This window comes from Sminthopsis crassicaudata, chromosome X (genome assembly GCF_048593235.1).
Source record: "Sminthopsis crassicaudata isolate SCR6 chromosome X, ASM4859323v1, whole genome shotgun sequence".
Lineage (NCBI taxonomy): Eukaryota > Metazoa > Chordata > Mammalia > Dasyuromorphia > Dasyuridae > Sminthopsis > Sminthopsis crassicaudata.
Genome location: NC_133623.1, coordinates 46438069 through 46450973, shown reverse-complemented (window position 1 = coordinate 46450973; position 12905 = coordinate 46438069). Strand labels below are relative to the sequence as shown.

The 12905-nt window shown below is 41.9% G+C and overlaps 1 protein-coding gene across 7 annotated transcripts in view; it reads right to left on the bottom strand.

The window, feature by feature from the left end:
• Positions 1 to 12905, bottom strand: part of MBNL3 (muscleblind like splicing regulator 3) — a 217883-nt gene that overhangs the window by 19174 nt on the left and 185804 nt on the right. For all 7 annotated transcript variants that reach the window (XM_074277763.1, XM_074277759.1, XM_074277762.1 and 4 more), the window contains 2 exons: positions 4505 to 4705; positions 2863 to 3099 (listed from right to left, as the gene is read on the bottom strand). In XM_074277763.1, the coding sequence (XP_074133864.1) occupies positions 2863 to 3099; positions 4505 to 4705 (438 nt within the window). The remainder of the gene's footprint in view (positions 1 to 2862; positions 3100 to 4504; positions 4706 to 12905) is intronic.

Here is a 12905-nt window from a genome sequence, read left to right as displayed (position 1 = left end):
TTTCAAATCTCTCAAGTCTTTGCTGCTAAGACTGGTATAAACCGTTTAAAATCCATTATTATACTGCTAGCAGAAAGAGTAAGGCAATTCCCTGGGACTTATTTTCTAAGTCATAGGCTGCTGATTTGTAACTGCATTTGTAGTGGAAGTTTCCAAGCTGAGGAAATCAGTGACTCTTTCCTTATTTGTGAGTTATTAATGTTAATGCTCACATTAATTAGATGCTTTTTATTTGCTAGTCATTAGCATCTGCTCCCATTTCTTAAGATTTACAAACACTTGACATTTGTTATCTTATGTGATCCTCATAACAAACTTAGGAGCTAAGTCCTAATCTATCATCCCCCGTTTTAGAGATGAGAACACTGAGGTTCACTGAGGGGAAATGAGGTGCTCAGGTTCACATGCTTATGAAGCACCTGAGGTAGAATGAGTCTGGGTCTTTCTAACTTTCCAAGGCCAATGCCGTAGGAATGACATCATGTTGAGAAAACCATCTGGGAGAGGCAATCAGTTCACGAACATTTATTAAGCACCTATTTTGTGCCAGAATGAAATACTTTTGACTCTCAAGGGTCTAACATATTAAATCTTCAGCGAACACCAAGGTCAAGAATTTATTCGGTCTCTGTGTTATGATCACGGAAAGAGCAATGGCCTCAGAGCCAAAAGACTTGGCAATTTTGGTTTCTTCATCTACAAAATGGGAGGAAATTGTTACTTGGATTATCCAATTCACAGGGCTGTTGTGGTTAAGTATTAGGTATTTCAAAGGCTATAGCTATTTGAAAACTGATTAAAAAAAAAAAAAAAAAAAAGGAAAATAATCTCTCTCTCCCCAAACACACGCTTACCCATTTTGCATACAACACACCACCAAACCTCTCTGATGGTGAAACTGTCCTGAAACCAATCATGTGAATTTGTGACTTTGAGCTCAGTATTAACACAATCAGTAAAATGCAAACTTCATGGCAGGCCGTTTTCTGGAGGTCCAAAGCATTCTCCATGAATACGGGGAGCCCCCTTGCAGAGGACAAATGGAAAAGTCTTTCCAGACAGTGACAAGCAGGCCAAGAAAAGGGAGCCCTGGGTCAAAGACCACCTCACGGGGATCCCTGTAAGGATGAACAGTTGATGGAGTCCCAATTAACAGGCAAGGAGCAGCCAAGGACCACAGTGAAGGCTGGGAAGCATTAAAACACAGCGATAAGCTGGGGACATGCAGCTTTGGGAACGAGGGAGGGGGAAAATCACGAAGGCATCACACAACGTAGTTTCCCAAAGACTGGGCATGCAGGGCATGGGGCATTCACGCTGGTAAATGCCGCATGCGGGGCATGGGGCATTCACACTGGTAAATGTCCCATGCTAACTGTTTGTCATTTAGCCCCTCTCAAGCAGCTTAGAAGTGAAAAGAAGAGTGGTCAGATACCAATGAGTTTTCCAAAAGTTGATTTGTAAGTTAGTATAAGGAAGTTCAGCGCACTTTGCAGAGTGACACAAAGATTGATGTTTTGGGGTTTTTTTTATGCTTTTAAATTTTTTTTTAAAGATAAAAACAACTCGCCACCTCTTTTGCTCAGGATGTCGAAGCTGCCTTTAGAGGTAGGACAAACAGTGAGGGGTTTAAGGAAACTGCTTCCTGAAATTTTTTTCAGCTTTCCTGAGCTAGAAACATTTTTTTTCTGGGTTCATGGGTTTTTTATTTTCTTTTGCTTTTTTTTTTTTTTTTTTTTTTCTTTTTTCTTTTTTTCTCAGAGACTCATACTGACATGCCTGAGAGGATTCCTGCTGGACAGCAGGCTTCCTTTTGCTCCCTTTAGATCCAGGGCTAAAAGATATTGAAAAGTTAATGAATAATGTAAAGTCTTCCCCAAATCTGGGGAATGGCAGGACACAAAATCCATAAATGCTTTAGAATAACTAGCTGATGGACATAGAAATCGGGTTGATTAGTTGTTGGGGACCCAGTCGCATGAATAAAACATGCGTTAGTTTGATTTGAGGATCAACTAGCACTTAGTAGTAGTTTAGTAGTTTCCAAATCAACCCAAAACAAAACAAGTCCGTTCCAAGCTGAGGTACCAGGGCCGCTAAACGAGTTTTTCCAAGCTGGGGTACCAGGGCCGCTATACGACGCAAGGAATACAATGAGTATCTTCTAGCTCCCCAAAAGGACCTGGCATCAATCTTTCCACGAAGAGAAGGCCACCTGACTTGTGCCTGGCGGGAAAGGGCCCACTGCTTAAATAAACAAACAAACAAAAATCCCCATTACCCTAGAATTTTGACTCCGTTCTCTTGTGTCATCCTAATAATATAATCTGGCCCTTAGAGACTCCAAATGGGTAAGGGAGACTGATGGATGCTCCCTTCAAAGTTGGGGGCCTTTGGTTTAGTGCTATTGGTCTCACAAGTAGAGGCGAGAAAAGTCCCCTGTAGGGGCACAAGATGCTCTTGTTTGAGGCTCTCCCTCAGTGGGCTTCTGTTTTTAAGAAAAGTAGATCAGGAGTACCCATAACAGTATCGCTTTGATGATTGCTGTTGTCACTTGGTGGGAAAGGCCTGGCTCGCACCGCACCGAGGCCACGGACCACATCATGCTACCTTTGGGACTGGGATATCTATGGCAAACCCCTCTCACCAGCAATCATAAAAAGGGCAGCAGAGAGCAGAATTAAAGCAAAACCTATCAGGAAAGGAACGATTGTGTAGACAGCAGATTTCAGGATGGGACTCCTGACCATTCTGTTCAATCCTTTCTATTATTCTATGTTATGGGATAATGAAAGTGCTTATTACCTTCTTTTTGAAAAAGCAAAGAAAACAAATATCCTGGGACGATGGGCCCCGCCTTACCATTGCAGCTGCAGCTGTCTGGTTAGCCTGGTGTTGAGCTGCCTTGATTTTGGCTTGCAGGTGTGCAGGGGGATGAAAGTACTTGCATTTCTCCCGGGTGCAGCGGCCTTTGATGTAATCCATGCACACGGTAACGGTGTTCTCATTTGCATCTATCATGGCAATATCGACAGGGTGGGCATATCGGCAATCATTCTCACCCCGGGTGCAGTTTCCACGTTGAAATTCTCTGCAAACCTTAAAGAAAAAAGCACAAGGAAGATTTTTGACACATACATACATCTTTTAGGCCCTCTTGTCAAGGCAACTCAGAATAATGGGATGGGTGACACTTTAATACAGAGTTGCAAGCAGGCAATGACATGAAAAGAAATGACTTAAGTAGTATGGACAGACATAGACTTTCAGTTCCCATGGAAAAAAAAAGAATATTAAACGTGCCAATCCCCCCAACATTATTTGTTGAACGTGCATTGTCTTGAAGCCTGAATTTAATCTACGGTCAAGACCAAAAGCTTGTAATGTTTGCATACAGTAGCTATTTTCTTAAGGGCTCTGATGAGGTTTTTTTTTGGTTTTTTTTTTTTTTTTTTTTTTTTTTTACTCACATCAATGCACTACTGGTTTTTCACAACAGACCTGTGAACCATGACTGCCTTCTATGACATGGTGTGCCATTAACTCTCATTATGAGACCACAGTGTGTTCTTTAGAGGTCTCCAATAGGGCCATCTTGGTAAAAATCAACAGTCTCTTGCTTTGAAGTGATGGCTAAGGGGTGTGTATGTGTGTGTGTGTGTGTGTGTGTGTGTGTGTGTGCACACGCACACACACATATGACAAAAAGGATAGCAATGGGGCTTCAATCAGGCCAAGTACAGGTGAACATTTCATTTGAATTTACCTTCCTAAGAGATTATGGGAGGATCTCCAAGGCATTGGCTTTAACGTTGGGCCAAAGGCTTCCCTTAATTTACCCCAAGGCTTAGCTGAATGGTTCTGTTTTCAAAAAGGTCTGGCCACATGTTTAAAGAGGTGACAAGCACTCAAGTTCTAATATGAATCAGAAGGTCACTTTCAGACACAGTACAACTCTGTGGTAATGCTGGTGCTAAGAGATAGGAAACACCCACATTTGAGATGGCCCATATTTCTTGAAGAAAGATTCACTATCAGTCACCATGTATATCAGGAAAGATCTATGGCAAGGTGTGATCTCTTATATTGCAGTGGATCCCAGATCCTGGGAAAGGGAAGCCTTTTTGCTAATGGATTTTTATCATGGAACCAATAGTTAAAACATTCTCTCATCTCCAGTAGTCTGAAAGTGATGAATAGTGATCCACTGCCATGATTTTTTTTCTTTGTTTCTTTTTTTTTTTTCCTGAGGCAATCAGGGTTATGTGACTTGCCCAGGGTCACACAGCCAGGAAGTGTGAAGTGTCTGAGACCAGATTTGAACTGGAGTCCTCCTGACTTCAGGACTGGTGCTCTATCCACTGCGCCACCCAGCTGCCCCCATGATTTTTTTTTTAATTGTTGCATAGGAGAATTTCAAACTATTGAGTTCTGAAAGTAGTTTGCTTTCCATAAAAGACAATATATTCTTTAACATTAAAGTTATATATATATGTACAAATACCTCCAGTTTATCTGTACGCATCAATTTCTGAGCAGCAGCGGCTCCTGGCACTGTAACAGGTGGGTTTCCAGACATCAGCACAGGCGCATTTGGTAAAAGCTCTGCAGGAACCAGGCCCATCCCAGGAGTAACATGACTTAGATAAGGACTGAAAGCCATGGTGGGATTTGTCGCAAGAGATGGAGTCACAGGAAATGTAGTCTGCATTTGGAGAAAAGAAAAAAATGTGACCGACATCTGGATTTCAATTTTTATTAATATTGCATACAGAGGTACCCTGTTACCCGGGGCCAAAGACAATTTTAGCACTCTCCCCTTTGATTCATTCATTTTCACATAAATCCGCAGACATGGGTTGCTTTTAACACAGCAAATACCATTATTTTTAGGAGAAAAATACACTGATGATGTTTAAGACTTAATAATCTAATTAAGAAAGCAAGCCAGGTAATTGCAACAGCCCTGCAGCAGCCAATTAAACCCCTTCTACTGATTTTTTTCTTCTCAAGCTGTTCTCTCTCCACTAAGAGCAATGTCACCCACAGCAGCACATGCCTGCCTGATGCTTTCCTTCCACTATATGCAACTAGACTGGAATGCCTAGAGGGTCCAGATCTATATCTTGGAAATCTTTTGTGTCCTTCACAATGCTCATGTACACAGTAGGTGCTTAATAGATGCTTATTGATTCATTTTAGCACTTATTTGCGAAATATATACTGTGAATACAAAGATAACAATGAAACAGCTTCTGCCCTCAAAGAGCTTACATCCTATTGAAGGGGAAAAACACGTACCACGATGAACTAACAAGGGGTCTATATCTCCTACCAATATTTCTACACTAGGCTTTCTATTGGCATTCTTAAAGGCCACTTGTATTAGTAATGATAATGACAATAGCTCATTTTATGACTACATATCTTTTATGTCATTTGAGCCCACAAGTACTGTTGGATCCATTTGACATCTGAGGAAACGAAGGTCTAGAAAGGAGGAATGGCCAAGGCTGGGGGGCTAAGCAGAGGCTGAGGCAGAACAGGAAGGTCGGTCTCTGGGCCCTGAGTCCAAAGCTCCTGCCATGATTAGTTTCTGGCTGGAGGGGAATCTCAGAAATTGTCTGTATGTGATAAGAGTTGGAGGCAGTCCAGGAGGACTACAATAGTAGGGTAAGGAATCCAAACAGGGTACATCCTGGATTTGGATATACAAAGACTTGGTACAGGAACTGTGATCTTAGATTCTATGATTTCCTACAACTTACAAAAGCAGTCTACATTTGCCTTTGAGAGCAATCTTATTCTCAGTTTCATATATATGTATGTATATTTAAATATATGTATGCATGTATTATACACATATATGTGCATATATGTATATTTTTTAAAGGAGGGGTAGTATGGTATACTGATTTAGAATCCGAGGACCCCAGTTGTTTGAGTTGCAGTTCTGCTGTTTTCTACTTGTATGACACCTTTGTCAAGGCCTTAGAAGATCAGTGATCCTTTGAGATCTGTGCCATTCTTATAGATCAGGCTTGTTCTTTAGTTATTTTGGGTGTGTTCTTGTCTCCCTAATATAGGCCAAAGTTCTTGTGGGACAAGAGTGTGCTTTTTCCCTCTCCTCTACCCCTGGTGGCATATGACCCTGTGGGTTGAGCACAGAGCTCAAGTTCAGCAATTAAGCCACTCATTGAGCCATGGAGAGAAAACATGCAACAGCCAGAGGAGGAGTGGAAAGAGGATTGGCTTCTGAGCCAAAAGATCTGGTTTCAGATCCTGGCTCTGCTACTTTCACTAATTATCTGTCTAATCAAAGGCCTTTTCCCTTCGTTAGGGCTCAGTAAGAAGCTACTTTAAAAGGAAGGATTCAGCCCAGGTGATCTCGAAGGTCCCTTCCAGCTCTGACATTCTATGTTAATCCTTGAGATGTGAATAGAAATTTCTTCAGTGAAGATAGTTAAATATAGAACTTTCCTGGTGGTAACAGTGCCACGAAGCTGGGTGGAGCAGGCAGAGCATTCTCAATACATGTTAATAGGAGCAATCTAGTTTTTGCCTGCTTTGTTACAATGCCAAGCTTAGTCAGCTCCACCCTCCCGCCTGACGGTTTTTATCCAGTTGCCCAAAGAAACTCACATCTCAAAAGTGGGACAGTCCCAGCTAAGACTGAAGCAGTTGGCCGCCCACACTGTGTGACTGTAACAGTAGGTCCCCAAATGTCTGCCCCACTGGCCTGCCATATTATTATGTGCTCCCCAATGTTTTAGGTCAGAAATAAGGGAGTGGGGTGGGGTGTGAAGAGGGAGGGTGTTGTCTCCAAAAGGTGCAGGATTGTGTGAGGGCCAAATGTGAGAAAGGATAGAAAGGAACTCAGAATGTCTAAATTGAACTGGCCCTTAGGGGTCATTTATTCCAATCCTCTCATTAAACAGAAGAGGAAACTTAGGGTTCTAAAGTGTCAGGGAAATGGGAGCTATGATTATGACCTGGAAGAAGTAAAAGTTCTAGTCCTTTTCAGTTGGCATACCGGCATAGATTAGTTGATCAGACTACCAAATTAGGAACCAATTCCTGCCTAAGCAGCCCAGAGAAAGCTTCTTTGGAAAGAAATGAGATCCACAAGGAAGTTTCACTTGGTAAAAGGTAAGCTAGAGAAAGGGATGGAGGCACAGGTAGCCTGTGTGAGCCGGGGAAAGAGGGGAAATGGAGACTCGTGATCGATTTTGTCTACCTGCAAACCTACCTATGCAGAGTGCCTATGGAACAGAACAACAACAAATTATGTCAACTCCTCCCTCTCAAGTAGCATTTCATGTAGAGTGGCTCTCCTTTGAGAGGCTCAACACCAGCCTTCTCCCTCTGGGCTGTCAATAAAAGCTTATGTTATCCCCACTAGAGAACAAACGGGACCTGGCCATGGGCTCTCACCCGGTCTAGTTAAGGAATGGAAGTAGGACTCCACCATTTCCTAGGTCTTACCGAAGGAGATTAATAATTCCAGGAATGAGCTGATCTGGCATTTATTTTATTTAGCAAGATAGCAATCTCTTGGAAATGGCTAATCAGGCTTTCTGAAGCAATAATGCAGACATTACCAGCCAAACTACTGATGGATATCTATTCTCCCTAAACATCCAGAGTCTAAGGTATTTCCATGGCTACTGTGAATTACAAAAGGATATATGCTCCTACTTTCACCTGACAAAATCTTTCAACAAACAAAGAAAAATACTTTTATCTTCTCTCAGACTCTTTGTGACTTTGGCTTGTGAGAGAATGGCAAAGGAGCATCTTGAACTTTCTTAGTCATTGGGTGAACAAGAGAATTATGGTTAAGGGGCCCTTGGGACAGATTTTTCTGAATGAAAGATAATTGTTAAAGACTATACTCTTCTTGGTGGTGAACTCCCTATTTGTTTTCCTTTACCCTTGCCACCTGACTAGGAAAGAAACACCCAAATACAGAAGCAAGGATGTGAAATTGCTGGCAGTGTTTACTTAGATCATGACTTCTTAAACTTTTTCCACTCGTGACCCCATGAGAAAATTTTATGTGATATATACACAGATATAGAAAGGTGATGTATCAGGTATATAAAACAGGTATACAAATCATTTACTGATAATAAATCATAATTTTGTGCCCCCCCCATTCAGTTAGGAGACCCCATATGGGGTCCTGACCCACAGTTTAAGATGCCGGGACTTAGAGGACCGAGTCAGACCATGGCATGGTTCTGCCATCCAGGCACAAGAGTAATGGCGGAAGTGAGTGGGCAAGCCATAGACAACCAGCAGTGAGGAACACTGTAAACCAGGCATCTCGATGGGCCCAAGACTCAGGGGATAATGAGAACTCCTGTGAATATCTCCTGCTTCCCATTGTTGCCACTGAAATCCTCCAAAGCCCTGCTCAGGTGCCAATCCTCCATGAAGTCCTTCCCATTTGCCCTGTAAACCATCCCCTCTATCACCCCTGCAATTAGAGAAGTCACAAATTTTCAGCTGGAAGAGCCACTAGAGGTATTTTATAGTGGAGGAAACAGGACCAGAAGTGACTTGCTCTAAATCACACACATAGTAAAAAGTGGATCCAAATCCTTGTGTGTTATACTGGGGTTTTCTCTGGCTGCTTGTGCAAATCTCATCCCCTGCATGCCTTATTTATTAACCCACAGAGACTACAGTGGGGAAAAAAAGAGACTGCCAACATTCCAGGTGATGTGATTGCAGGCATACCATTTCCCTGGGTCAGAAGATCGAAGTGAAAATTCAGGCTCCTTTATTTGTGACTAATATGATCCTGAGCAAGTCACTTGCTATCTCTCAGACTCAGTTTACTCCTCTGAAAAAGGAAGTTCTCAGAGTCTCCACCCTCTCTCCCCTTCCAGCTCTAAATCGGGGGATTCTATGATCCTTAAAACTGGTTTAACCTTCCCCAAAGGGCAGTGAAGAAAATGCTTTCATAATAAGCTTTAAAACATGATACAAACAGGATCTGTTATTTATATCTATATCATTCTCCCCTTCAAACATTTGTTCAATTAGTTCAATTAGTAACTACTACTCTGTTACTTAGTTGCTTAAGTAGTGAATGAATGAATGAATGAATGGCTAAGAGTGTTCATTCAGTAAGCGAGGTCTCTTTCTCAGCATGACCACTAGCACAGTATGACTATTTAGTACTTCATTAAGATCTAGTCTGTTGCACACCCATGTAATGGTGTCCATTTATAGGGCTGGGGCGGGGGGGGGGGGGGGCAATACCATAGAGGAAGGTTTCTCATGCTGGTGGAATGCTACAAGCTAGGTAGCAGCCATCCAATTGCTTTCTTTGGAAGAGAGTGCAGGAACCATGGGGCTGCCCAGGTTTGCCAGACATTCCCTGGACATGAGCAGCATGTAAACTCAACTTATTTCATGGGATCACAGAAAGAGCGTAGGAGGGGATTTCTAATCTCATTTTACAGAGAGGAAACTAAGGCCTAAGGAAGGGAAGTGACTTGCTCAGGATCCCATAGATAATAAACATCAGAGCTAGCCTTGAAGCCCGGGGGCATCTAATTCTTTTCCCCCAGTAGGCTTCATAGCCTATTTTCAATTATCTGAACATTTATTTATGTTATTTATTTTTAATTATCTGAACATTTGTTTATCTTTTTCATCTTAAATTATCTGAACATTTGCTTATATTTTTATTTTAAATTATCTGAACATTTCTTCAGAGATGAAACCAATTATTTGAATGACTAAATTGTGGTTCAGAAATTGGCTTTCAGAGTTCTGGGCTCATTTTTCCAGGCAGAAATAACTTTCTTGCTCCAGCCGCATTTATTGAGAGGCAGCAGATTTTTCCCTTCCCAACCCTGCGGCATAGGTAGGAACTAGGAGCTTCAAATTCATTTTAAAATGGACATTTCTGGATTCTCACCACCGCCTCTGCCTCAGGGGAATTGTTGCCTTTCAATGAATTTCAGCTCTTGGATTTGGCCTTGGCTAACAGCCACAGTTCAAGCACTCAGAAGGCTTTACATCTAGTCTGGTACTGATATTGAAGCCCTTACTGGGAGAATTTAGGCCTAATGTTGGGCAGCTTTGTTTTAAAGGTAACGGACCATCATCATTGGTTGACTTCTGGCTAGAACTTTTTTTTTTTCTTTTTTTTTTTTTTTTTTGCTGAGGCAGTTGGGGTTAAGTGACTTGCCCAAGGTCATGCAGCTAGGAAGTGTTAAACGTCTGAGGTCAAATTTGGACTCAGATCCTCCTGGCTTCAGGGCTGGTGCTCTATTCACTGTGCCATCTAGCTGCCCCTCCTGCTAAATAATACCAGGCAGTTGGAAAGGTTGCCAACCCTCCCTCAAACTCAAACTCTTTCACCTGAAATGATGGGTAGACTTGGACAGAAAGGACTGGCTATTTTTTCTCAGGATCTCCATGGGAAGAAGAGATCCATGGGATTTTTGGGGGACAAGCGGACTCAACTATCAGGTAGTATCTTTACCTGGTTAGTCTGCTTAGAGAAATGTTCAAGGTTCGGATAGCACTAAGAGCATACAATTCAAGATGAACCAGAACTCAAAGGTTAGCCAGTCGAAGCCCCTCATATTAGACACAAGAAAATTGGGGCCAAGAAATTAAGGTCATTAAGCAAAGCTAAGACTAGAATCCAAGTTCTCTGACACCAATTCTCATTCCATTTAGGTCAAACAATAACTGATAATCAAATAGAATCGGAAAAGACCTGAGATGCCATCTTGGTCCAACCACTTCATTTTACAAATGAAGAAACTTAAGGCCCAGAGAGGGGAAAGAACTTGCCAAAGAGCATAGAAGTCTAAGCAGCAGAAGTGAGGTTCAAAGCCATGTCTTCTGACATTATCTCTCCTTCCCCAAGACTGTGGCTCTGGTAGACACCAAGTCGCCTGGAAAACACAGCTGTGGGGACATCCCTACCCTGTCCTTTCTAGAAAGGAGGCAGCAATGGAGGCTGTGGCTTACCAAATCTTCCCAAGGGAAAAACAGCTTCGAAGAATTCTACAGCCTGAAACCCACTTCACTGGCTTGAAGACCTGCTATGTGAACTACCACACCAACTAGCTAGACAAACAAGTAGAATGATTCTTCAGATGACAAAGGCTCATTCCCATGTGGGAGGGTTCACCAAAAAAGCTCTTTAAATACTAACTGGCCCAGCTTGGGGATCTGCCTAGCAACCATTTCTGACTCCTCTGCAGTGGTTGGGGTCCTACCAAGTATAGACAGATGAAGCTCAGTTTAATTAACTGAAGCGCCTACAATGTGCCAGATACTGTGTTTAATAGGTGTCGGGAATACAAAGTAAAAAAAAAAATACCCTTTAGTCCCTGCCCACAAAGATCTTATGTTTTATTAGAGAATAAAACATGTATCAACAATAAAGCAATATAAAATAAATTCAAAGCAATTTGGAGGAGGGATTGGGAAAGACCTTATGTAGGTGATGACACTTAAGCTGAATCTTGAAAGCACCAAGGTATTCTGAGAGGTGGAGGTGAGGAAAGTGAATAGAGTGCTGGGCCTAGAATCAGAAAGTTCTAATTCAGCTTCAGATGCTTACTGGGTGACCTTGGACAAATCACTTAAGCCTGTGTGCCTCAGTTTTCTCAACTGTCAAATGAGGATAATAATAGCACTCACCTCCCAGGGATGTTTTGAAGTTCAAATGAGGTCATATCTGTAAAGCATTCAGCACAGTGCCTGGCACTTATCAGGTAGCTAATAAATGATTGTCCCCTTTCCTTTCCAGGCTTGGGAGACAGCCTGTGCACAGGTATGGACGTAATTGAAAGACATGCCCCCTTATGGCCTTAGTAATGGCAGAAGTGTTAAATCAGTCTGGAAAAATCAGTTAGGCAAGCTGTGATGGGCTCTAAAGGCTAAAAAGAGTTAAGAAACAGGATTTTATCCTACAGATGAGTGGGATCCACTGAGGTTTCTTAACTAGCAGAATGGCATAGAGCTTTGGTGCTTTAGAAATGTCTACTTGGCAATTGTATAGGAAAAAAACAAAATTGGAAGCAGGGAGACAAATTAGAAGGAGATTATTGAAATATAGTCTGGGGAAGAAGTGATGAAGGTTGGAAGTGAGTTGATAGCTGGGCAAGTGAAAAGATGCCATGAAGGATTCGTCAAAGAAACTTGGCTGATGATTAGATATAGGGAAAAGGAAGAGGCAAGAGTTGAAGATGACTCCTAGATTGTAAAGCTGGGTAACTGGATGGATGGGAGGGCCCTCAAACGAAACATGGGATTTCTGAGGCCTGTGGGATACCTAGGTGGTGACGTCCTGTAGGCATTTAGTAACACAGAAAGAGATGAGGGCTTGATATGGAAACTTGGGAATCAAGTTGATAGACATGAGAATTGAACCTGTCTAAGGGAGCTGATGAAATCACTAAAGGAAACTGAATCCTGATTGGACAGGTAGGAGGAGAACCTAAAAAATGCAGTGTTATAAAAACTTTTGAAAGTAGGATTAAGGCCTTCTAAAGCTTCTTTCTGACTCTAAATCTTTGATCCTATCACTGTCCTCTTCTATATCTGTTCTTCCGTTACCCACTAACTCATACAAGTCCTGGTCTTTTCATCCCTACTAACTCACAGAGACATGCTGTTGCCATATCTGCTAACACATATAGAATTGGTTTTCTTATCTCCGTAGTCCCTATAAATCTTTTTTGAAAAGTGGGCATTGGAAGGAGGAGATGGATTGTTGGATATTAGTAGTTTCAGGTCCCTTCCAGTTCTAAATCCTATAATTATGTCAGAATGGAAGAAGGCCCAAATCCCTAATGTCCTGAAAATAGTAAATGAGATTGGAGAAGTTTCTGCATTTTGTTGGATAGCAAGAATTTAAGTAA